Source organism: Pantherophis guttatus, chromosome 3 (genome assembly GCF_059756535.1).
Source record: "Pantherophis guttatus breed Tessera chromosome 3, ASM5975653v1, whole genome shotgun sequence".
Lineage (NCBI taxonomy): Eukaryota > Metazoa > Chordata > Lepidosauria > Squamata > Colubridae > Pantherophis > Pantherophis guttatus.
In genome coordinates this window covers 195,180,241-195,205,496 of record NC_142065.1, presented here as the reverse complement: position 1 = coordinate 195,205,496, position 25,256 = coordinate 195,180,241, and the positions used below count along the sequence as shown (strand labels likewise).

The 25,256-nt window shown below is 35.8% G+C and overlaps 1 protein-coding gene across 3 annotated transcripts in view; it reads left to right on the top strand.

Annotated features, from left to right (window-relative positions):
• Nucleotides 1-25,256, top strand: part of CSMD3 (CUB and Sushi multiple domains 3) — a 695,220-nt gene that overhangs the window by 267,107 nt on the left and 402,857 nt on the right. For all 3 annotated transcript variants that reach the window (XM_034422197.2, XM_034422198.2, XM_034422199.2), the window contains exons 5-6: nucleotides 1,433-1,640; nucleotides 23,447-23,559. In XM_034422197.2, the coding sequence (XP_034278088.1) occupies nucleotides 1,433-1,640; nucleotides 23,447-23,559 (321 nt within the window). The remainder of the gene's footprint in view (nucleotides 1-1,432; nucleotides 1,641-23,446; nucleotides 23,560-25,256) is intronic.

Here is a 25,256-nt window from a genome sequence, read left to right as displayed (position 1 = left end):
TGAAATTAAGCTAGCTGTTGATTGTTTGAGTCTAGTTGTCAGTTGCCAATTGCTATGCCAAGATTATTAATAGACAACAGACATACTCTTGTCCTGCATATTAAGATTAGGCTATCTGGAAGGTAAATGGCCACCTTTCCTATTAACGTGCCTAATAGTAATCAGGGAAAATCTTCATTCTGTTGCCTGCATTCAAATCAATCCACACAATACGCCCAAGTATCCAATGTATGTTTTTTGCTCAGTTTAACATAGTTATAATTTGGAGGAGTTGGTACAAAATTGGGAACATCACTATCTCACTTTTCATCACATTGACTAAATGCATAAAAGGCAAAATTATGGAATAAGGCATATTAAATTCAGTGAGACTTCATTCAATAAAATCAAGCTTGGAAATGTACTGATAAGCATAGACCTGGCATGTGTTTGTTGATATCAGACCAATTAAATTAGAAGATTAGAGCCAAAGTAGTTCAACTGAAAGTAACATCGTGACTAACATTAAATGCAAATGTTGAAGAATTACTTGGGAATTAACCTTGCCAAATAATAGATGGATTCTATATCTATTCATCATCATACTTCATTAATGTGTTCTGAATAACAAGTTGAAATATCTGCTGTCAGCTGTAAAACAACTGTTCCATGAGCCAAAGATAACCAGACCATATTTGTTGTGTTCAATTCAGCCTAATATCTTTTTAGACTTTTTACTTTTGCCCCATTGAGATGTATTTATTTTACTTTGACTCTGGGAACAAGATTAATAGAATGCCTTACATGTAGTTAACAACCACAACAAATATATCTTATTTTATAAGACCCAAATATTTTTTTTGTCTTTTAATGACCCCATAATCCCTTGCATTGGGGTGGAGTCTGGGCAACTGAATGGAGCTGAGTATTTACTGGCTGGATGCCCTTCCTGTCACCAATGCAGGGTTCACAGTTGATATTTACTCATAGTGCCCAGAGAGGAAATACTTGCCACTACCTAGGATCAAACTCACAGCCTCCTGATTGTGAGGCAGGAGCTCCACCCCTAGGCCACTGCGCCACTCTTATAGGACCCGAATATGACTGTCTAAAATATTTGGCACAAAAGAATGGAAGCAAGAGGAAGATAAGCAACATTAGATTTTAATTCTTAAGACAATAAGGAAGAAGAGAAACAGTTGAGAGGGGAATAAATGTCTGTTGCGTCTCATTTTTTTGCATATTATAAAACAGCTGTAAAATTATGCTGGTGGGGAAAAAGGATGCTAACAAAGCTGATTCTTAGAAAAGTTGATGAAGTAAGCCTCGTTTATATTACTCTCTTCTTCCTGCAGCCCTTAAGTTAATTACATTGTCATATGCTAGTAAAGACCCGTTTCCAGATATTTTTTTTCTAATAGATACTTCCCATTTGTTTGGGTTTTTTTGATAGCGGAAGATGCATGCGGAGGAACAATGAGGGGATCCAGTGGTGTCATCTCTAGTCCTAATTTTCCAAATGAGTACCATAATAATGCAGACTGTACATGGACAATTGTGGCAGAACCTGGAGACACCATCTCACTCATCTTTACGGATTTTCATATGGAAGAGAAATACGATTACCTGGAAATAGAAGGTTCTGAACCACCCACAATATGGTAAGTAAAATCATTTGTATTAAAAATGGCAGCAAATTCCTTCTGGATAATAGCACAAAGGTGTATGATTTTTCCATGGTTTCATGTAAACATCCGAACAAGACTTTTAGTGAGCTTAGGTAAAACAATATAAGTAGCTCTCAAATTATGACCACAGTTGGAATCAGAATTTCCATTGCTACGTAAGGTGATTGTTAAGTGTTCAATTTTACAACATTTATGTCATAAGTTGTAAGTTATGTGAGTTGTTAAGCAAATCACTGCAGTTGTTAAGTGAACTATGCAGTCATTGAGCAAATTTGACTTCACCCATTGGCATTGCTTGTTGGAAAACCAGAAGATGACAACTAGCAATTATATAATCCTAAAATGCTACAGCCATCATAAATACATTGGTTGCCAAGTGCCCAAGTTTTGATCATATGACCATATGACAGTCATACATGTGACGACCAGTTACTTGTTTTTTCAGTGCTATTAATACTTCAAACTGTTGCCAAACAAATTACTGTAAATCAAGGACTGCCTGTAGTTGGAACCGAATAAATAATTCCTACTTGAAGCTGTTTGTTGAAGTTTAGCAATGTCATTTTACCTTTGTTTTGGTTTACTGAGGATTTTTTGCATTGGATATGCTTTTGTAAATTTATTTTAAAGTTCACTTAAAAAAAATAAGGTTACTTCTTTTTTTCCTTCTGTGGGTGAGCATCCAGCTGTGATATAGTTTAATTATTATTTGTAACATCTTCCTAAATGACTCTATCTAATTCACTATTTGCAAGTGTGTAAGTATGTGTGTATAGATAGCTTGATGATAGATGATGGCTAGCTAGCTAGATTGATAGAGGAGGGAAGGAGGGTGCCAGGGAGGGAGAGATATGGAGGGAGGGAGGGAGGGAGGGAGGGAGGGAGGGAGGGAGGGAGGGAGGGATAGATAGATAGATAGATAGATAGATAGATAGATAGATAGATAGATAGATAGATAGATATAGGAGGGAGGGAGGGAGGGGAGCAGGGAGGGAGAGCTAGATAGATGGGTGGGTGGGTGGAGGGAGGGAGAGAGGGAGAGATAGATGTATGTATGTATGTATGGATAGATGATAGATAGATAGATAGATAGATAGATAGATAGATAGATAGATATAGATGGATAGATGGATAGATGGATAGATGGATAGATAGATAGGCATAGCATAGCATAGCATAGCATAGCATAGCATAGCATAGCATAGCATAGCAGCCATATTTGGGGAAAATCATGGCTAGTATGAATATTCTGGTCAGTGAAAGGTGCTATTAATGTTGGACTTTTCTGAAAATCTGTGATCAGTTTTAGTTCTATGGGTGAGCTGGGATTCTGACCACCAGCTTAATCAACTCAATTATACTGTAAAAAACATCTAGCCATATGCTAAATAAATATTCCAGCTGCTGTCTAAAAGATAATTAATTGCTACTAATTAGATTGACTTTGCATAGTTTAATGCTTCTCCAAGATAAGAAATGCACATCCTTTTTTAAAAAAAATGAAATTAATAATGATCACAGAAAAGTAATAGGTTTATTTTCTACCTCTTGTGTAGTTTATGCTTGATGTACAGTATAGATATGCTAATAGTCTTTTGTCTACCTAGCCTAAGAATTTGGAAATCAATTTCAATTTGACAAGTATTGATAGTGATTGGGTTTGTGTAATTTTGCAAATTTCAAATTTGTGCCTAATTCCCCCAATTGTGTTTTGTATAATATGAATCAGAGTTACATTTTATTATTTTGCATGTTTATCTGCTGATTAAAGGGATCATAAAAGACTATAATGTTATTACCATTAAAATATATTCTTATACTGTATTTTTACTATTTTTTTTCATATTGGAGGGATGACAGTGATTTCGTTTTGATTTTTTTCTTTTACTTTCTAAGACATTAGAAATATATAGTTATTATGATGTGATTACCATTGCTTTCATTTTTCAATTAATGTGAAATCTGATGTTATCAGATATTTGTGCTATATTTATTAATCTCTAATATGCCAAATGTAGAAGAACAGTAAATGATAGTGGTTGCATCACAAATGTACAATTTGCTTTTCAGAGTACCCTATCTGAGTGGACTTTTAATTATATTTTTATTGTATAACAAAAATAACATATATTGAATTAGTTATCTGATCAATATTTCTTGCAATATATTAATATATAATAAAATTATTGTTATAAAAAATTGCATTTAAATTTTGTAAAGTCACAAAATCAGTATAAAACGACACTTGGAAGGAAAATGTTTATATATTCTTTTTGGGAAACTGCATAATATTTATGATATCCTTTCATTACCAGGAATACTCTTACTATTTCAAATAAGGCCATACTGCAATATTAATTTGCAAGTAGATATTATTGTGTGGTATATAATTAAGATATTTATGTTCTGTGGACCAATGGTATAACTGAAATTGACTACTGAAATGGAAGTAAAGTTTTGAACAATAAAGTACTGTTGATTAATGAATTGAATTGTTTGAAAGTAGGCCATGGTTCTTTAATCTTATTTGGTCAGTTGTTATGTATACTCTATAATAACCTAAATTCAAAATCTTGGACGTCTCATTCAATAGGACCCACATTTTGCCAGAGATTGCAAAAACCTAACTACCTAATGGAAAACTTAATGAAATATAAATGTATCAATAGTTACTAATCAGAACTACAAAATCCTTCATGCATGTTAAACATCCATTTTAGTATTCATACGAAAATATTATTAGGAATCTAGTAAGGGGGTGCGGTAGCACAGTGGCTTTGATGGTCGGCACTCTTGGGCCACAGATGGTTGGCACTCTGGCAGTTCAAACCCATGACAAATGCGTTACAGAGTGTGCTCCCATCATTTGACCCTAGCTCATGCCCACCTAGCAGTTCAAAAACATATAAAAATGCCAGTAGATAAATAGGTACCACTTAGTTAGGAAAAAGGATGTGGTGGCTCAGTGGCTAAGATGCTGAGCTTGTCGATCGGAAGGTCGGCAGTTCAACAGTTCAAATCCCTAGTTCTGCGTAATAGGTGAGCTCCCATTACTTGTCCCAGCTTCTGCCAACCTAGCAGTTTGAAAGCACATAAAAAATGCAAGTAGAAAAATAGGGACCACCTTTGGTGGTAAGGTAACAGTGTTCTATGCATCTTTGGCATTTAGTCATGCTGGCCACGGACCACGGAGACGTCTTCAGACAGTGCTGGCTCTTCGGTTTTGAAATGGAGATGAGCACCACCCTCTAGAGTTGGGAATGACTAGCACATATGTGCGAGGGGAACCTTTATCTTTACTTAGTTAGGAAAAGCTAGCAGCGTTTCATGTGGAAGTAGGAGCCAGTGCTGCACCTGCCTGTATACGAGGCGAGATTGGCGGAAGAAAGCCTAGATGACCTGATATCCCCTAAATGTTGCTAGCCAGCTGGTGCATAGCTAGCTTGCCCCTTGTGGTATATTTTGGTATCACACATGCATTAACCAAATGAACTGACAATGTTGGGCTGCTAAAACTTCTCTGTGATAAAAAAGCAAAACAAAAACATTGTAGATTTGCCTGGCTATGTACACCATATGGTAAAACAAAATAAAGAAATTAGGTATTTAGTACTAAACTGTGAGTTAGTTGGCTTTGCTCCTCAGTTTAATAAAATCAATGGCACAGATCAAATCTTTGCTCTCAAAGGACCAGCTAAAGCAGATAATATTAGGCTAGGCAAAGCATGAATAAGATAGCTTTCTTATTTCTCAAAATGTAATTAATTTCACTGAGTTCTTTCTAATGGAAATATTGCACTGGAAGCGAGGATAAATACAGTTTAGATGAGAAGAATCAAACCAGCCCTGAAGTGAGAACATTAGGAATAAAGTATTTCAACAAAATCTGCCTTAAACAACTCACCATGAGTCTGGTTGGGGATTTACACTTACACTTTTCAGGGTTATGTTTTTACCTCAGGCTAGCATTAAAGATGCTTTTCTGAAACTTGTATGTTTCTTGCTTCTTTGGTTTGGGAGCTACATGGAGTTTGACAGTGAAATGATGTCAGGTGTTACTAACACTTCAACTGTAATTTTTTTTTTTTATTTGTACTGCTGCGCAGCGATATGCATTTCTGAAAGCATGTTTGAAAACGGTAAGCTGAAATAAATTGAAGACACTCATCATAGAGTCAGTTAGATTCGACTCGAAACAATTCCGCTGCCATGGATTTTTTAGATGGAAAAAGAAAGTTTATTTGTGCTTTTATGGTTTTAATTGCCATATTGTTTGCTGCCCCAGAGGCAATTGGACTGAGATGGGCAGCTACAGAAATTGAATAAAATAATTAAATAAAAGCTATGGTCCTCCAGTTGGATTTGGGATTCCAGTTATTGCCACAGACAGTAGTCTGGGATGACAACCTCAAATAATATTTAAAAGGCCACAGATGTTTCAGTTTCTCCTCAGATCCAAGGTGCTCTGCATACTTTCAGTTTTAATGACTGCTATAGCAAGATTATTCACATCGCCACTTAAATGAGTCAATTATCCATGGTGAAAAGATTCAGATTTGTCAATGATTTCTCACACAATTACACTGTTTAGACATATCTCTAGCCTAATTATTTTAAAAGCCTAATTTACTCCAGTCATTAGTGGGATTAAAAAAAAATACTATACATCATTTGTCTTTTGTACAGCAATTTGGCAACTTTATCCTATACTTGAAAAACATGTTGTTTTGTTTTCTTCATTTTTTTAAGAATGGAAGATGTTTAGATGAGTGAGATGGTTAAAGATATACAGATCAAAACAGTTTTGTTTCCCAAGTACATTCTATAAACTATAACACAGAATTAAAATGCTAATTTAATAATGGCTAATTTGAAGTTGCAGATTGAAGGAACACTCTATCCTAAGCATGTCATTCATATTGTGGGATGAGATCAATGTATTTAGTTATGCAAAAGCACCTCACCATATGTTAGGGAAAAATAGATCTACAAAATTTAATTAGCTCAGATTTCTTAATTAGATGTATTATGTTAATATTTTTATCCCTTTAGAGTAGTATTGAAATTCAACTCCTAATTGCTTATATATGCAAAGAATACTCTCTATCAACGAAAGCTTATGCTTTACTTTAGATAGAACTGATCTAGTAAAATCCTATTAAAACTAAATGCAGGGTTACAAAGTTTGTTATAGATGATATTGCATTTTGAAGAGCTACTCTATTCTGATATAAAAATAAAATTCTTTAATGACATTTCCATAATAAAATCTTTTCTTTTTGGATAGTTTGGATAAAAGATTGTGTAAGAACTGTAAAACAAAGCTTGCTATTTATCCTGACCTCATCTTTGGAATTGTTCCTAGATTGACAATTTTATCTGTCAATCTAGGCTGAAAATTCTGCTAGACCGAATGATATTCAAATGACATGTTAACAATACAGAATACAATTTTATATAATAATATTGAAATTATGTCAGAAACATATACGATGGTAGGGTCATAATTGGGAGTAGCCCAGGGGTGGGTTCTAATTTTTTTTACTACCGGTTCTATGGGCGTGGCTTATTTTGTGGGTGTGGTGACAATTCTTTAGGATTTAGCAGAGGTACTGGTCTACCAGGCTTTTAACTGCTTGCAGAGCTGTACCGGTCTACCCATTTGTTCTTGGAGCGTTCCGGTGTACCCATTTGTTTTTGGAGGCACCAGTCTACTCATTTGCTTTTGAAGGCACTGGTCTACTCATTTGTTTTTCGAGCACACTGGTCTACCACCACACTGCCTTTTAACACTGATCAGCTGTAGGGCGGCCCTTTGAAGCCCCGCAGCAAGAGTTTAAACAGTTTTTTCCTTCTAGCCGATCAGCTGGGACTCGGGAGGCAGTGAATAGATTGGGGGAGGGGCTAATTAAAAGGTAAGAATAATGCGGGGGGGCAGCGGGAGGGCCCATCTCCCGAACAAAGAGAACTGGTTCAGTGACATCATATCGTCACCGCTACCGGCTCGGCCAAACCCACCACTGGAGTAGCCACTTTTATACCTGAATGGCCACAAAACATATTTTGATTCATAAATAAATCTTGCTATGACAGTCAGCTGAATGTTAACTGAATTCATCAGATGACAAGCAATATCTTTATTAAATCTTTATTAAAACTGATATTCTGAATATTCAAATCAGTCAACCATATAGTGCTTTATATACTATATGGGAATATCCCAACATATTTTTAAGCTATCTTTTTTGGTTGGTGAGCACATTTTGAAACCTTCAAAAACACCAATATTCTTTCTTCTTTGCTTCTTCATAGAGTATTACAAGCTATACCACTCCTTGCACTATTTTGATCTTTGTAGATATAGACACATCATGGCATCTGAATACCTTTTCTAAGGCTTTCATAACTACTATACCAAGGGCTAGTCTATGGTCCATGTCTTGGTTTATTCTGACATTCAGTTTGTTTTCTTCAATTTCTCCATATTTGGCAGTCGCTTTTCACATTTATCCTCAATGACTTCTTTTAGTCCTTTTATTTTTATTTATTTATTTATTTTATTTTATTTTATTTATATACCACCCTACTCCCGAAGGACTCAGGGCAGTGAACAGCCACAAGATAAAAGTACATCATACAAAAGTTAAAAACCATTTAAAAGTATATTAAATAATTTTGGCCCAAAGTTCTTCTGGTTCTCTACCATGAAATTTATTTTGCTTCAGCGGTTGGAGTAAAAACTGATGAGCACAATAACAATTGATGTTATTCAGTCATTAATTGTACTGTAACCAAGCATTGTTCTTGCTGTACTTTTCCTAGCACTAGTTCTTAGACTTAAATACCGCTTCATAGTGCTTTACAGCCCTCTCTAAGTGGTTTACAGAGTCCGCATAGTGCCCCCAACAATGAGTCCTCATTTTACTGACCTCAGAAGAATGGAAGGCTGAGTCAATCTTGAGCTGGTAAAATTTGAACTGCCAGCAGTCAGCAGTCAGAAGAATTAGCCTGCAATACTGCATTCTAACAACTGAGCCCTCCTGGCTTTTTCCTAACTATAGGAAACTATATAATTATATAAAACCAATGCCATTTATCTTTGGTTTTTCATATTCTGAGTTATTAGCCGGGTAATCTAACTGAAAATATTCTTGTTTATTTTTATCCATCTCCTTCATCCAAGCTGCAAATATATTCCACTTCCTTACCCAATGCCATTTAGTATTCAGATTTAGGTTCTCTTCTGGCTATAATATTCATCTCCACATGAACTAAGTATAATTTATGGTCAGTCTTAGTAATCTCTTTGTTGTTACCTGGAGATTACCTGAAAGGCAATATACATCCTGCCTGCAAAGTCTTATTGAGTCTGCACACAGATGCTTCAGTTCCCTTCAGCAGGGTATCATTTACCATCATGTCACATCTGTTCTTTCTTAAGATGCTTCTTGGATTTCTTCAAGGTCTATCACAGTGTCAGTAGCAAGTTTCACTTAGCCGGCTATTAATTGTCTTTGGAGAGAAAGAGAGAGACTAATTTTGGTTCCTAAATTCTGCTGGCACCATGTTCTTTAATTGCTCTGTTTTTATGGATCACTTACTTCCATGCCTTGTCCTTAAAGGGAACATTGTTTTTCTTTTTCCTCTAGTGTTCTCTTCGCTCTTCTGTACCTTTGGAGAGCTTTAGCTCTCCTGTCCAAGAAATTATCATTTTTCTTGATTCATTGCAATGCACAAACTCCTAAAACTAATTCACTTTGCCTTCCACTAAGAATGTATGTTTGCAAATGTTGCATTATAAGTCCAAAGGCAGGAAGACAAACATTGTTCACCCTTACTTCCAACATTGTCTACCCATGAACTTTCTATAGACAAAATTCCACACAAAATATCTTTGTTATGTGTTCCCTGAGGCTGCTTGTCTCTTTAAGGACTAACCTGAAAGGTGGGGCGGGGGTGGGAATTGAGTTGGGGAGGTGGGAGGATGTATACAGTAACTCTTTGCATCTGTCAAGCAATTTGAAGTTTCAGAACTGAAGCCAGTCTGGGAACCTGCCTGTTCATGCTGCTACCAAGATCGGAGAACAGTGAATATTCATCAGTATTCCTATGTGGGAAGAAAGAATTAAAGCAGCACAAGTTTTAAATAACCACCAAGTACTTAAAGCACAAAATAGAATACATCATTTGCAGTGATGTGTATTGCCAAAGTGCTCCTTTCACTTAAAAAACCCCCAAGAATGATAGAAGATATGACCTCATAGATGACCCTCACTCTGCAAGGACCTTGGAGTACTCATCTCTAATTATCTAAGTGCCAGAGCTCTCTGTAACAGCATTGCCAAAAAGGTATTAAGAGTTGTTAACCTAATCTTGCGAAGCTTCTTCTTATATGCCCTAGTTTGCAGTTGTATTGCAAACTAGGGCATATAAAACCTTTGCTAGACCAATTCTTGAATACAGTTCATCTGTCTGGAACCCACACTGCATATCAGATATTAATACAATTGAGCAAATCCAGAGATATTTCAAGATTCCTCCACTCCTCTGCTCACAACAGAATACCTTATTCCACCAAGCTTGAAATTTTGGGCTTAGGCCACCTTCGGTCTGACCTAAGCATAGTACATAAAATTATCTGCTACAACATCCTACCTATTAATGACTACTTCAGCTTCAACCGCAATAATACACGAGCACACAATAGATACAACCTTAAGGTAAACCGCCCCAAACTCGACTGCAGAAAATACGACTTCAGCAACAATGACCCTGTTGTTATATCCTCAAACCAGGGGTGGGTTCTAATTTTTTTTACTACTGGTTCTGTGGGCATGGCTTATTTTGTGGGTGTGGCTTGGAGGTCATGTGACTAGGTGGGCGTGGCTAACTGGTCAGAGTCATTTCTGGAAGGTCCTCGCACTTACGACCAGTCTTTGCACTTACGACCCGACTCATTTGTTTGCTTTTAACACTGATCAGCTGTAGGACGGCCCTTTGAAGCCCTGCGGCAAGAGTTTAAACAGTTTTTTTCCCTCTAGTCATCACCTGGGACTCAGGAGGCAGCAATAGATTGGGGGTAGGACCAAATAAAAGGTAAGAATAACGTGGGGGGGTGGGGGGTGGGAGACCGGGGGGGAGAACCGGTTCGGTGACATCATATCATCACCGCTACTGGCTTGGCCGAACCGGACCGAACCGGGAGGAACCCACCACTGCCTCAAACCCCCACAGCTTCAACCTTAAACTGTCTACTGTCGACCTCACCCGATTCCTAAGAGGCCTGTAAGGGGTGTGCATAAGCGCACCAATGTGCCTACGGTCCCTGTCCTACTGTCCCCATTTATTCGTATCCATTTCCTGTATTCATAATCATGTTTATACTTATATCTGTTATCTTATACATGCTTGACAAATGAATAAATAAATACAATAAAAATTCATCTGTTTTGTTGCTGTCAAATATGATATGCTAGTAAAAATTGTTTTAAAGTTAGCTTACATTCTATTTCAACTCAATTGTCAATAATTCTGCCCATTTATTTGTGAAAGTGTAAAAATATTTCTTAGATTTTAGAGACAATATGTCATTCTGTTTGTGCTTTTTAACACTGCATGGCACTAACAAATTTTAAGTTTTTAATGTCAATCCATATGATCTATACAAAAATATCCTTCTGACTCAAACAACATTAAAACAACATATTTAATACTCTATTGAATCTACAGCATGCCCGTAGGAAAAAGAAAATATACATATGGAGTGGTGTAAGGCCAAAGCTGTGATTATTAATATTCAAAGATGAGAAAGTAGAGATCCTGAATTATGTAGCAAAGGAGTTTAGAACTCTGGGGATATTAAAATTAAGTTGTGATATATTTGGTGATTTGCTAGTCAAAGAAAAAAAAAAACCAATCCAAACACATCTTCTTCGGCTACCTAAAGTAATTCACACACTGTGTACGAGAGGTTTGCAGCCCTTCCAGGCACACTGAGAAAATATATGCCATGAAAATATCTTCTGTGAGGGCATGGGCACACACAATAATATCAATTTATCAAAGTGCAAACCAGTTAGATTGCTTCACAGCAGCCTCCCAGGATGGTCTTTGTTATCCTAAATTTTCTCCCAACCTTCTAATCTTCATGTTTTGAAAGCTGTTATGATGGACCTGTCTATACTTACAATGGTTTTCTCTGTAATACTCAATGTAACTGAAAAGCATGATATAATGAGTATTAATGCTTTGGAATGTTGGAGACATGTCTGAGAATACCATAGACAGCCAAGAAAAGAAACAATGGGTCATTAAACAATCCAGAGATCTACTCAAAGCTCAAATTTATCCCACTTTGGACACATCATGCAAAAACCTAGAAATCTGCAGAGAAAATGAAAGGAAAGAGGCGAAAAGGATAAACAGTAGCAGGATGAATGGATTAAATTACAGTGACAATGGGTGCACAGTTGGAAGTCATGGAGCATCAGGCTGGGATCAGAACATTGTAGAAAAAATTGTGATCTCAAAGGGTTAATTCTGACTTGATTACACATAATCAATCAACCAAGGAGCCTAAATAAACTTCTGGATGATGCTAGAAGCTAATGTATTTGCTTTGTTATTATGCTTATTTCCTTTCTGTCTCTTCCCCTCTCCCTCTGTATTTAAGAACCTTAGGAAATTAAAGATACAGATTAAAAAAAAGAGAGAAATATATTATATTATCATATCACATTATATTACAACATTTATTATGTTAGATGTATTATTTATATATTATAGTGATTTTGAGCTAAATGGGTAGATGTGGACAGTATATCACAGTATTTTATGTTTATATAAATATTCCATGAGTGAGTTTCTTGGCACTTATAAGAGAAATGTTTCCAACTACCGTAAGTCATCATAAATTATATTTGGTAATACATGAAATAATAGAGGAAGAAAGGGAATAAATGTGTGTACATAAATAGAGATTTATTCCCGATTTAATATTAGCAGTTCTGTCATTTCTTTTGTTCTGGTGGTAGCTTAGAAGAAATTTTCATACCTTAATATTCTGTTTATCATTGTAAATAACAGTTTATTTCAACAAAATATAGAGAGAAGCAACAACATTACAGAGACAATTTCTCTTACTCTCTGTCTCTCTGCCTCCCTCCTTCTGCTTTCCTTCTGGTATTATTTTCTCTTTTTACAAGGATGCTAGTCTTTGAATCTATGCTTTAAATGTGAGTAGCAAATACTAAAATAAAATATATGCCAGATTCATAGAAGAAGCATCCCTGTAGTTGCCAGAATGATTTCATTTGAAAATCCTTATTTTTGTATACTATAAATACTATCCAGATATGTGAATTCACAGTTAAAATCTTAACATTGGAATTAACTTCATTCATGCAATGTCTCCTCTCCTCTCCCTTTGGGTGCAAGGCGATGGGTCCTGGTCTGCTTCCATCCCTGCCCGCCATCCCATGGCAGCCACATTCCCAAAACCAAATCCCTCCAGACCAGGGACAAAAACTTCCCATTGTCCTTACTAAACATCAATGGGAGGTGGACTGGGCACCCTGGGATACTATAGTGTCACCAGATCCCACCTTCCAGCTCCTCCAAACATCCATAAAAACTACAAGACGTGTTAATACCACTTTATAATGCCTTGGTAAGGCCACACTTGGAATACTGCATTCAATTTTGGTTGCTACAATGTAAAAAAGATGTGGCGACTCTAGAAAGAGTGCAGAGAAGAGCAACAAAGATGATTAGGGGACTGGAGGCTAAAACATATGAAGAACGGTGGCAGGAACTGGGTATGTCTAGTTTAATGAAGAGAAGGACTAGGGGAGACATGATAGCAGTGTTCCAATATCTCAGGGGCTGCCACAAAGAAGAGGAAGTCAAGCTATTCTCCAAAGCACCTGAGGGCAGGACAAGAAGCAATGGGTGGAAACTAATCAAGGAGAGAAGCAACTTAGAACTAAGGAGAAATTTCTTGACAGTTAGAACAATTAATCAGTAGAACAACTTTCCTCCAGAAGTTGTGAATGCTCCAACACTGGAAGTTTTTAAGAAGATGTTGGATAACCATTTGTCTGAAGTGATGTAGGGTTTCCGGCCTAAGCAGGGGGTTGGACTAGAAGACCTCCAAGGTTCCTTCCAACTCTGTTATTCTATTCTATTCTATTCTATTCTATTCTATTCTGTTCTATTCTATTCTATTCTATTCTATTCTATTCTATTCTATTCTATTCTATTCTATTCTATGATACTCCTACTGGAGTATCCCTCATTCATATTCACAACCTTACTCACTGTCGCTCACCCAGTTACAGGTACCCTACCCTGCCATTCACACTAGCCAGTAGAGGGTTTTCCTCATTCACCCAGCCTGATTCCTCCTCTATCTCTCATCCCAAAGGAGGAATCAGTCATTCACAATAACAATTCAGCAAGATTCACATTATTTTCGCTTCCTTCTTTGTTCCTCATAATGTCATAATGTCATAATCATAATGTCCTTACTATTTGCAGCACTGTCCTGAGAATTACCATTCTCAGAGGAAGTTTACCATGCATGTGGCTTGGGTATTGTATGTCTAAAACTCAAGGCAATTCTTTTTCTATTTTATTAAAAAAAAGTGTTATATGGATATGTCAGGAGAAACATAAAAGTAAGTTGAATGTGGAGTTACTTAAGAAGAAGTGGACTATAAAACATGACAAGGTTAAGAATGAGTAAGTGTTGAATGAATGTGGAAGTGTTGAATGAAAGTGAAGATGTGAATGAGAAGAAAAAAAGAGAAAATGATCAAATGGTAAAATAAAGATTTATTGTATTTTAAAAATAAAATAAAATAAAACAAACGGTAAAATATAGAGAAGAAGAATGACCGTGTCAAGAAGAAGAAAAATTGAGAGAGTCCTAACTGGATAACTTGATGAGCTCCTTGAAAAGGGTGAAGTAGGAAATTTAAATAGCAAAAGGCAATTTTGTTTTTGTGTGTGGGTGGGTGTAGAGAGAGAGAGAGAGAAAGAGTGAGAGAGAAAGAGAAAACATATATATTTGAAGACAGAAAAGTATAACGAATGATACTGTACTTAATGAAGCTGCTATAAATAAAGGACAGAAATGAGACCAGTTTGAGACTAGTTAGCTAAGAGACCATCTAGAAGCCAGGAGAATGTGAGTCCTAGTACCACTTTAGACATGAAAGTCAGCTGGGTGACTTTGAGTCAATCGCATTCTCTCAGCCCAACCTACCTCACAGGGTTGTTATTGTGTGAAAAATAGAGGAGGAGGAGGAGGAGGAGGAGGAGGAGGAGGAGGAGGAGGAGAGTATTGTGTGACTTCACTGCCTTGGGTTATTTATTAAAATAATAAAGGGGGGTATAAAATAAATAAATACATTAAAATGTGTATCTTTTTTTTTCTTACCACTTGCTTTAAATTCATCAAATTCATTTATTATTTTTTATCCTTTTTCTATGTTTTGCATAAAGGTACCAAACTAAAAATAAATACATAAATCAGGAGACTATGAGTTCTAGTCCTCTCTTAGGCAGAAAGCTAGCTGGATGACCTTGGGCCCATTCCTGTCTCTTTCAGACCACTTAGATTATTCAGGGTTTTTTGGGGGGGGGTGCATTTTACTGGAAAATCATGTTAGATGTTTTTAATTTTTTTTAAATGTAATAGTTTTACATGTGCCATTCCATAGTGAACACTTAAAAACAGAACTATATGTATGAACCTCTCCAAACTATTTTTTTAATTATATCTTTCCCAGGTAGGCACTTCATTAAGCAAGTTTTTCAGTGGGGACAGAGATGCTAACATATTCGATTTTTATCCCTGTTTTTGGGTTCTGAAATCCACCCTGGATCAACTCCCTCTCCTGAAATCTCTTCTCCCTCTCTATATACTGCAAGTATATAGAGTTCCTTCAAAGTTGCAGGATCTAAGACTTGTATTCCATTGTAGAAAGACAGAAAATAATATTTGTAGCTCAGGGTTGAAATGTAGGGGATCCATGGTGCTCTAAACTTGGCTGGGTTTTTTTTTTTTTTTTTTTGCTGATATTTCCTTACCCAGCTAGGTAATATCATCTATGCTGGAAGTGAATTGGTTTGCAGAGAGCAAATCTCATTCCCTTACCCCACTCGCTTCTAGCATGGCATATATTACCTAGTTAGGTAATGAAATGTCTGCAAGAAAACAACCAATCTCAGAGAGCACCAAGGACCCCACTTTTTATAGGATAACCTCACTTTTTTCTTCTGAACCTTTCCACTGGACCTCAATTTTCTTAAAATGCACCTAGAATTGATAACAATATTCTGTGTGGTGTCTGACTTAATGCTTAATAAATAATGTATAGTGATTGTTTCCCATATTTTAGAAACCTTTGTTCTATTAATGTATTTTAACATTTTTTTAGCACAATATTATACAAGTAAGCCTTTTTCAAATTATGGCTGTTTCTAGTTTGGGAGATTTTTTTCTTTTTTTGGTGGGGGCAGGGACTGATTATTTATGTATTCTTTTTATTCATTAAAGGCTTCATGAATTGCACTAAATACAATTTTAAATATGTATTCAGTTTTTAAGCACCACTACCAATGGTTAGCATAGCTTACTCCCAAGTAAATCAATATGAGATTGCATCCTGAGAGTTATCTACTTGTTCTGATTCATTACTGCATTATTTTTCTTCTTTCATGAGACAAATAGCAATGTTCCTTCAATACTTAAGTCCCAAGTTTTATTTTACATGCACTCCTAGATGTTAGTTGCCTTAAAATACGTCCCTCTAGAATTAAGGCATATTAGATCAGCAAATAATCTACCAGGAGAGAGAGAGATATCATTCCTCTTTTCCAGTAATTGTGTAATCAAATAAAAGCTCTCTGAACTTCTCAGCAACAAATGAAACTTTTGAGTGGATTGGATAATTCAGTTAACTAAAAGCAGATATATGTTCATTCCAAGATTTAAGCTGAGATGGATGAACACTAAACATTCAGGCTTCTTTCTGCCCTGCTCCCCTGAGTGTGTTTAAATAGATTAATTTGCAGATCAGATGTTTTGGATTTAATCTAAGCTATTCAATGCTGATTTGATTTAAATAAAGCTTTCTCTAGAGAGATTAACTCATCCTAAGATTGATCTCTATTAGATACATGCTTATGACATGAAAGTGAGGCCTGAGTTTGAAAACTGGAGGGGAATCCGTGCTCGGAATGATAAAAATGTAGCATTTGGCAAATGAAAACCTGGCCTGTGCATGCACACCCACAATAACACCCACTCATACCCAGATATTGTATACTTATACATATACATGTGCATGTGCGCACACATAAAATATACATATACACACACATACACACACGTCTGAGACAGAATGACTTGTCAGTTATTAGAAGAAGTTTATTGTTTCATAGTGTTTTGCTATTTAAAATAGAGGCAGTCTTTCTTTCTTTCTTTTTTTGTTTCTGGTATATTGCTTGTGAACTACACTGGCAGGCTGATAAATCAGATCACCAACCATACATAATTTAGTTCAGTAGGTAGCTGGCTGTGCTGCACAGAATACAAATATGCTTCCAACAAATTTTTTTCTTCTTCTTCTTTTCCCTGCCTATTGTTGGAGGAAGTGATTTTTATGTTGCTGGAAAATGGGAATCAAACCTGAATCAGACTAGTGAAACAGGTTTTGGTCATTTAACCGAAAGAGACTTGGTTGTAGAATTGCAGGGAGGGAGAGGGTTATAGGTAATACTTGAGGTGAAAGAAATTGTATGCCGAGATAAGGCAGGGCGAAAGAAGCAATAGATCAGCAGTCTCAAAGACAGAGAAATGGTTGAGGAGGACATAAAAAGGGAACACAAGGAGAATTTCTAACTCTTCTTCTTCTCAGCTGCCCCTCAGTGTCAATAGGTTATGAGGTGCTGAGTTGCTATGCAGCAAAAGCATACTTGACCAGATTTTAAATGTAACCAGTATGAAAGATTTGCCTCAGTTTTTCCTATAGTCCAGTAAACTATGAGGTAATATGTGATTTAGCTTTACGTATAGCATTTGAATGTGTGTGCTAAATGAAGATATTGTTGTAAGGTAGTTTCCTGGATTTCTTTGATCATTTGGGCTGACAGAACATTTCCAGAATTAGGTGACTATTAAAATGTGCATTGAATGAAGACAATGTGAGAACAATAGATAAATGAATGGAGACAATTGTATGTGGGAATTTTATCCATATTCCACAGAGCTTGTGGGAGTTATTTGATATGTTCAAATTTTAATAGAACTGCAAGAGAAAATTGATACACGAACACATTAAGCACCTTTGCCTGCTTGTTGATTTTCTTCAACAGTCTGGACATTATATGAAATATGAATTATTAATACAGATTTATTTTAAAAAATTAGGATAACGTGTCTTCAAAGATTGCTAGGCATGCTTCTGTGGCTTTACTGCAAATGTATTATAATAATAAGCAACAGCTTCTTAATTTGTTTGGAAAATAAATTGACTTTGAAAAGAAAACTTAAGTATATAATTGGAATAAACAAATATTTCATGCCAGAAGTCCTTGTAAATCCTGTCACTTTGCAATATCACTTCAATAGAAATAATCTCAAAGAAATCAACTATATAAATCAGAAGTGTTAGGGTTTAGACCAATGTGCTTAATGAGGATAATTTGCATTACTACCCAATCTATCACATCAAAAAAGTGTCCTGATTGGCAGACTAAAATATAAATGAGTATTAAGAATGAAATTGTTCTACCCATCCATGCTTGCACCCCTGTTCCACCCCATCTATGTTAACTGAAAGTTTTTGTGTACTAATATTTCATTTGGTATAGAATACATTTCCACTTAATTTTTGTACTGCATCATTTGGAGGTTAAAGATTAAATTTCAAAATATGAAACATTTCAGACAAAGCTTTTGCTGTATCTTCTTTGCTTTTAATTTTGAGTGCAAAGAGATTGAATGGGTTTCAACACACATAAGCCAGAGATGTTTAACAGCACCATTCTATTAACATTTACTTAAAAGAAAGCCTCAATGAATTCTGTAAGACTATTTATTTAATAAATATGGGTAAAATATGGGTAAATATGGGTAAAAGTTCAGTTGGAAGAAATAAATGTCTTTGTAGATCTTTCAAAATATCAAAGCTTTTGAATAATGGAACTACTATGCCTTCTTCAATAATTATGGCAATGTCTCCCATGTATGACAATAATGGCCAAGAAAAAGAATTCTAATTCATGTTACATGACATGGGATGAGTAGTTGACAGTTGATTCTATTTCTTTCTTTTTAAAATTTCCATTGCATTATTTTATATTTAATTTTATGAGTTATTTAACACAGGATGTTCATAGGAAATATGAGGATAAACTGGGGAAAGTGAATTAAGGATATGCTATTGGTGGCTAGTTCAAGGCATAAAGAGAGCTATATTCAGTTAGTATATTCTCCAAAGCACCTGAGGACAGGACAAGAAGCAATGGGTGGAAACTAATCAAGGAGAGAAGCAACTTAGAACTAAGGAGAAATTTCCTGTTAGTTAGAATGGTTAATCAGTGGAACAACTTGCCTCCAGAAGTTGTGAATGCTCCAACACTGAGTGTTTTAAAGAAGAGATTGGACAACTATTTGTCTGAAGTGGTATATCTCTTAAGCAGGGGGTTGGATTAGAAGACCTCCAAGGTTCGTTCCAACTCTGTTATTCTGTTCTGCTCTGCTCTGCTCTGCTCTGCTCTGCTCTGCTCTGCTCTGCTCTGCTTTGTTCTGTCAGCTCGACTATGATTCCATTCCATTCCATTCCATTCCATTCCATTCCATTCCATTCCATTCTATTCTATTCTATTCTATTCTATTCTATTCTATTCTATTCTATTCTATTCTATTCTATTCATCTATTGCTATAAAATAACGTAATATGTCTTTTAGAAAAATTGACAATCAGAACACTTTGACAGTGGAAACAGTTATTCAGGAGAGAAGGTAGGAAGGCTTCCATTATTGCATGCACTCAAGCAGAGGCTACAGAATACTGTTGGTAGAGTATTTTAGTCTGGATTCATGCTCTGAAGAAGAGAAGGCTGGACTCAATGGCTAAAATGGCCCTTTCCGACTGTATGAACCTATGATTTAATGTGCCTGATTAATACTTTAATAATTAACAAAGGATTAATTAATATTGTATGTAAAATAATGAATACAATTCATAATATTCTAAGTACTGTGCATTCAAACGATCAGCATGCATCAGCCACAGAAATTTTAAGAAACTGTGTACTCACCTCTAGTTGCATCTCTCCTACAGAAAGTTTCATTGTGTACTTATTCCTTTTGAGCCTAAATATGTATTCTAATATCAAAGTTTGATTCCATTCTTGGTCTACTATTTACAGTTAATTGATAGGGACTGCTTCTAAGACCTGGCACAAGACTTGAGGAGTTTAGTGACATTTTGATTTCTCTTTCCTATTAAGAAAAAAAAAATAGAAGTTTTGTGCTCATTCTAAGCTAGTCTGCTTTTAAAAGAAAATATTTTAGTTTTGTTTACCAAATTAAGGAACAGTGATATTCCCATTCCAGAATCATGTGCCATCCAGTCAAATCATGTCTTGCACTCCCGTGACTATAACAAGGCCATGTTGCCAGGATTTGCTAAAAAACATGGGATTGTTGGTTTTTGTTCGGAAATTCTGCATGGGTAGTGTAGAAGCTGACTAGCCATGGGACATCACTGCTGCTACTATTAAGGAGCCTTATTTTGCAATATGAATAAACTTTTGATAGACAATGATAATGTACTTATCCAACAACTAATCAAGGAGAGAAGCAACCTAGAACTAAAGAAATTTCCTGATAGTTAGAACGGTTAATCAATGGAACGACTTGCCTCTAGAAATTGTGAATGCTCCAACACTGGAAGTTTTTAAGAAAAGATTGGACAACCATTTGTCTGAAATGGATTGGAAGACCTCCATGGTCTGTTAACTCTGTTATTCTGTTCTGTTTTGTTCTGTTCTAAATAATACTATCTCCATCAGGCATCAATAATACCCAGAAGGCATCTGATAGAAAACAGCTACCTAATAGCTATTAATTATTAATATAGCTACCTTTCTTAATTTGGTCTCATACAATTTTAAAGCCACGAAGGCTAGTAATCCTTAAAAAAATATGCTGCTTTGCATTACGCTCAGTGAATTACTGCTTTGTCAACACCTGATAAATAGTAGATTTATTGGATGAATCTTAGTTCTAGTATTCTCGCAGACAGGAATCTGCAAATCTTTTCCCACTGTTCAGCATTTCATTCATTAAATAGGCTTTTTCACTTGGCATCTTATTTTCTATCACTATTCTGCTACCTCTGTAGAGATACTCATAGATTTAACAGCCATTCATTTAGAAACTGTTTGAAGACACATCTCTGAAAAAAGAACTTATGACCGGTCCTTGCACTTATGACCATTGAAGCCCCCCCCCCCAGTCATGTGATCAAAATTCAGGTGCTTGACAACCAGCATGTATTTACAATTGCATCCTTGGATTGTGTGATTTAACTTGCGACCTTCCCAACTAGTTTCTGACAAGCAAAGTCATAGAGGGAAGTAATTCACTTAATAATCACGGTGATTATAGAAATAATTAAAAAAAGTTGGATAGTTAGAAAAGACAATCAACTTCATGACACAGATCTACAGTTACTTTGGTGTCTCAGAAAATTATTGCTGAGATCCCACAACTTTCAGATTTTATAAAAGCCCATTTCCCTTTCTCCTGAAAGCTTACATCAGGATATGTGAATAACTATATTTATTTGATTATATCCTTTCATTTCTTTAGAAATTCAGGAAAGGGTATGTGAGGATATATCCTGACCCCCAAAAAACTTACGAGATACTTTTGCCTGTGGGCCACATCCTCAAAGTGATCAAATAGTTACTATATGACACATGGGGAATCTTGAAATATGATAAAGGAAGGAAGGAAGGAAGGAAGGAAGGAAGGAAGGGAGAAAGAAAGAAAGAAAGAAAGAAAGAAAGAAAGAAAGAAAGAAAGAAAGAAAGAAAGAAAGAAAGAAAGAATAGACTTGAACTTGAACCAAAAGTGCTTTTTCCAAGGGCAACTGGACTTTCTGGTTTTTCTTTGAAGATGTTTCATTTTTCATCCAAAAAGCTTTTTCAGATCTAGAGATTAAGAAGCTTCTTGGATGAGAAGAACAAACCTCTTCAGAGAATAACCACAAAGTCCAGTTGCCTCTTGAAAAAAGCATCTTTGGGCAACCATGACCTGGATCACTGAGAATCTCCTGTTGTTTCGATGAAGAAAGACGCGTAGGCAGGATGATGGTTCACGGGAAGGCCCTTCGGTGTGAAAGTACCTTGTGGAAGGCATCCTGACCCCATTCAAAAGGCTTCCTTTTATTGTCATTTTACAACTACTATGGCAAAACATTAATCAACGTTTACTGATACTGATTGGCTAAAGAAAACTTGTGAATTCCATATGGATCCCTCGTGTTTCCCTCATGTTATTTCCTGTGACAAACAATGCTACGTACTGGGTCCCCATGCCTTGTATATCTTGATATAGGGTCTCTGCCAGACATCCTGTCTTTGATGAGATTAGGACTTTGTGTCAATGTTGTTTACCCAGCACAATTTGCCGACAATTGAGATCACATCATTCCCACAATCTCCAGAGACCCTTGAACTTGAACTTCTTACACTCCAGGTCCAACTTCCTAACTGCTGTGTTACAGTGACTTTCATGTTATTTTTTGCTATTGTCCTTTGCAATTGATCTTGCTAGTCAACTCAGTACTGATTTTAGGGAAATCATATAGAGAGACATTGTGGTGTACTGATATAACCAAGTTCAAACCCATCCTTGGACCTGGAAAGTCAATGAGTGACTTTGCTTCAGTCTCTTGTTTTTATTTTGTTGTTTTGGTGGAGTTCCTGGTGCCCTGTAAGCTTGGTTGTTTGCTTTTAGACATTCCATTACCCAATTTGGAACCATAATCAGTTGTGATGTTAACTAAATGTTACCTTTGCAAGCAAACAATCAAGCTCAGAGAGCATCAAGGACTCCACAGTTCAACTCTGAGCTACAAATTTTCTCTTTTATTGGAGGGTTGTTTCTGTGAAGACAAAATTGGAGCATTGTGTATACTGCCTTGAGCACCTGGATGAAAATCTAATAAATAAATCTAATACTTAAATAGTCATCATGTTTTGTAGCTATTAATAGACTATTTTTCCCCTTCAAGTCAGACTCGAACAAATCCATGCATGCACTTTTAATTTATCCGGCCTTTTAAATGCAAATTACATATCTCTACTATGTAAAGTCCCTCTATTTCTGTGTCCCAATGAATTCTGAAAGTTCTGAGCTAGGATAATGAACATGATGAAGATGTCACGTTATAATTTTATAAAGCTTTATCTCAATATTGGGAGTAAATTTACAATTCTTTAGCATAAGTCCTTTATTTAGCATTTCTTTCCTAAAGAATAGAAAAGTCCTATCTTATCATTCTTTCTCGCCATTCCAATTGAAAGAAGTGCAAAATTATACAAAATAATGCACAACAGTTTCCTAATTTTTTTTTTCTTCTGAGTACAAGTCTTTTCTGGTGCCTTTTAAAGGAGTTAGTGGCCTTGGTGACTAACTGGGGATTTCTGATCCTGTTAAATATGTTTGTCTTATTTGTCTTTTTCTCATTCAGGTTATCTGGAATGAATATCCCACCTCCAGTTATCAGCAACAAAAACTGGCTAAGACTTCATTTTGTAACAGACAGCAACCACCGATATCGTGGATTTAGTGCTCCTTATCAAGGTATATTTAATGAAAACCATTTTTCCTCCTTCTCTCAGACTTAGGAATGGAAGTGGGGGTTGGTGTTGGGGTGCAAACAAATATACCACTCATTAAAAAAGGAGGAAAACTTCCTTATCTGTAAGTTCAGACATGCAGAAACTGACATGCTCTACGAGAAGAACAAAATTGCATTCAATACCAAGGTTTATTTGCCCTGTAACTCCCACATATTTAAGAGAGATTTGAATCAGAAGTATGCAGTTTGTACTATGCTATACTTTTCAGCATAGTGATCCTGCTATGGTCAATGCTTACTTACATACAGCTAGTCCTTGACTTACAACAGTTCATTTAGTGACCATTCAGCTGCACTGAAAAAAGTGACTTATGATGGTTTTTTATAGTTACAGCCTTTACATGATAAAAATTCAGATGCTTGGCATTTATTGACCGTTGCTGTGTCCCAAGATCAAGTGATCCCTTTTTTGCGACCTTCTGATAAGCAAAGTCGATGGGGAATCCAGCTTCATTTAACAACCAAGTTACAAAATTTAACATCAGCAGTGATTCACTTAACAACTGAAGCAAGAAAGGTCGTAAAATGGAGCAACACTCGCTTAACAAATGTCTCACTTAACAACAGAAATTTTGAGTTCACTTGTAGTCGTAAGTCAAGGACTACCTGTAATTGCAGCATTATTAAGCAGAGTTCTTTTGTTGAATAGAATACATTTCATTGCCTGCAGTAGCTTTTTACTTGTTTACTAACCAGTTTTTTTTTATTTATTATCTTCTATTAAATACAAGCAAATTTGCATGAAAAGAAAAAAATAAATTGTTTAAAGGCTGCCACAACTATTTTGCCAGGGTTTTTTTGGAGCTTGAAACACATCAAAATATTTGAAATAGCCTGATCCGGATGCAAAAGAGCCTGTTCAGATGTGAAAGGATTAAAAAGAAAATCTATTTTAGGCTTCAATGGGAATTAGCTTGAATTCAAACAGTCTGAATACCGCCAGGGAGTACTAATTATACGTTAAGCAATGTTATTTCTTTTTTCTAAGTTTCCTACCCCATTATTTTTACTTTTTTAAAAAATTGGTAAATTAAAATTTAGGTTTTGTAAAACATGAACTTCAGGAAAAGTTACTATTTTCTGATGTAATATAATGCTGAGGCTTTACATCTGTTCAAAACTTCAGAATAACTGCAGCTTTATACGTGAATAAGTCACCTTCACAAGTACTTTGCAGAATCTCCTAACCAACTTGAATTTTAAACTACCTATAAAAGTAAATTTTCTCGTATGGTATTGGATATTTGCAAAATAAAGCCACAGAGAAATACAAGTTCCAATAAATATCTGTGAATGCTGCCATTTGCCCCTTGATAGCATTTGCAATTGAAGCGGAAAAGTTACCAACATAATGAATTTACTATATATTTGTCTTTAAGTTGTGTCCCCTACTAAATGCATTTTAAAATGACAGTTGTGTACCTGCTGTAATTCAACTGAACTCAGAATTACTATTAAATCTGTAGAATTTTATTATGAAAGTAAAGCAAAATGAAAATGTGCACTCGTAGAAAGTGAAATGTTTTTTAAAAGTGTCAAAATTTTATATGGGAAAATTCTGGATCATGTGTTTAGTTACATCACATATAGGAAAAAGAACAAAGATACTTTTTTAAAAAAAAATAACAAATAAAATATT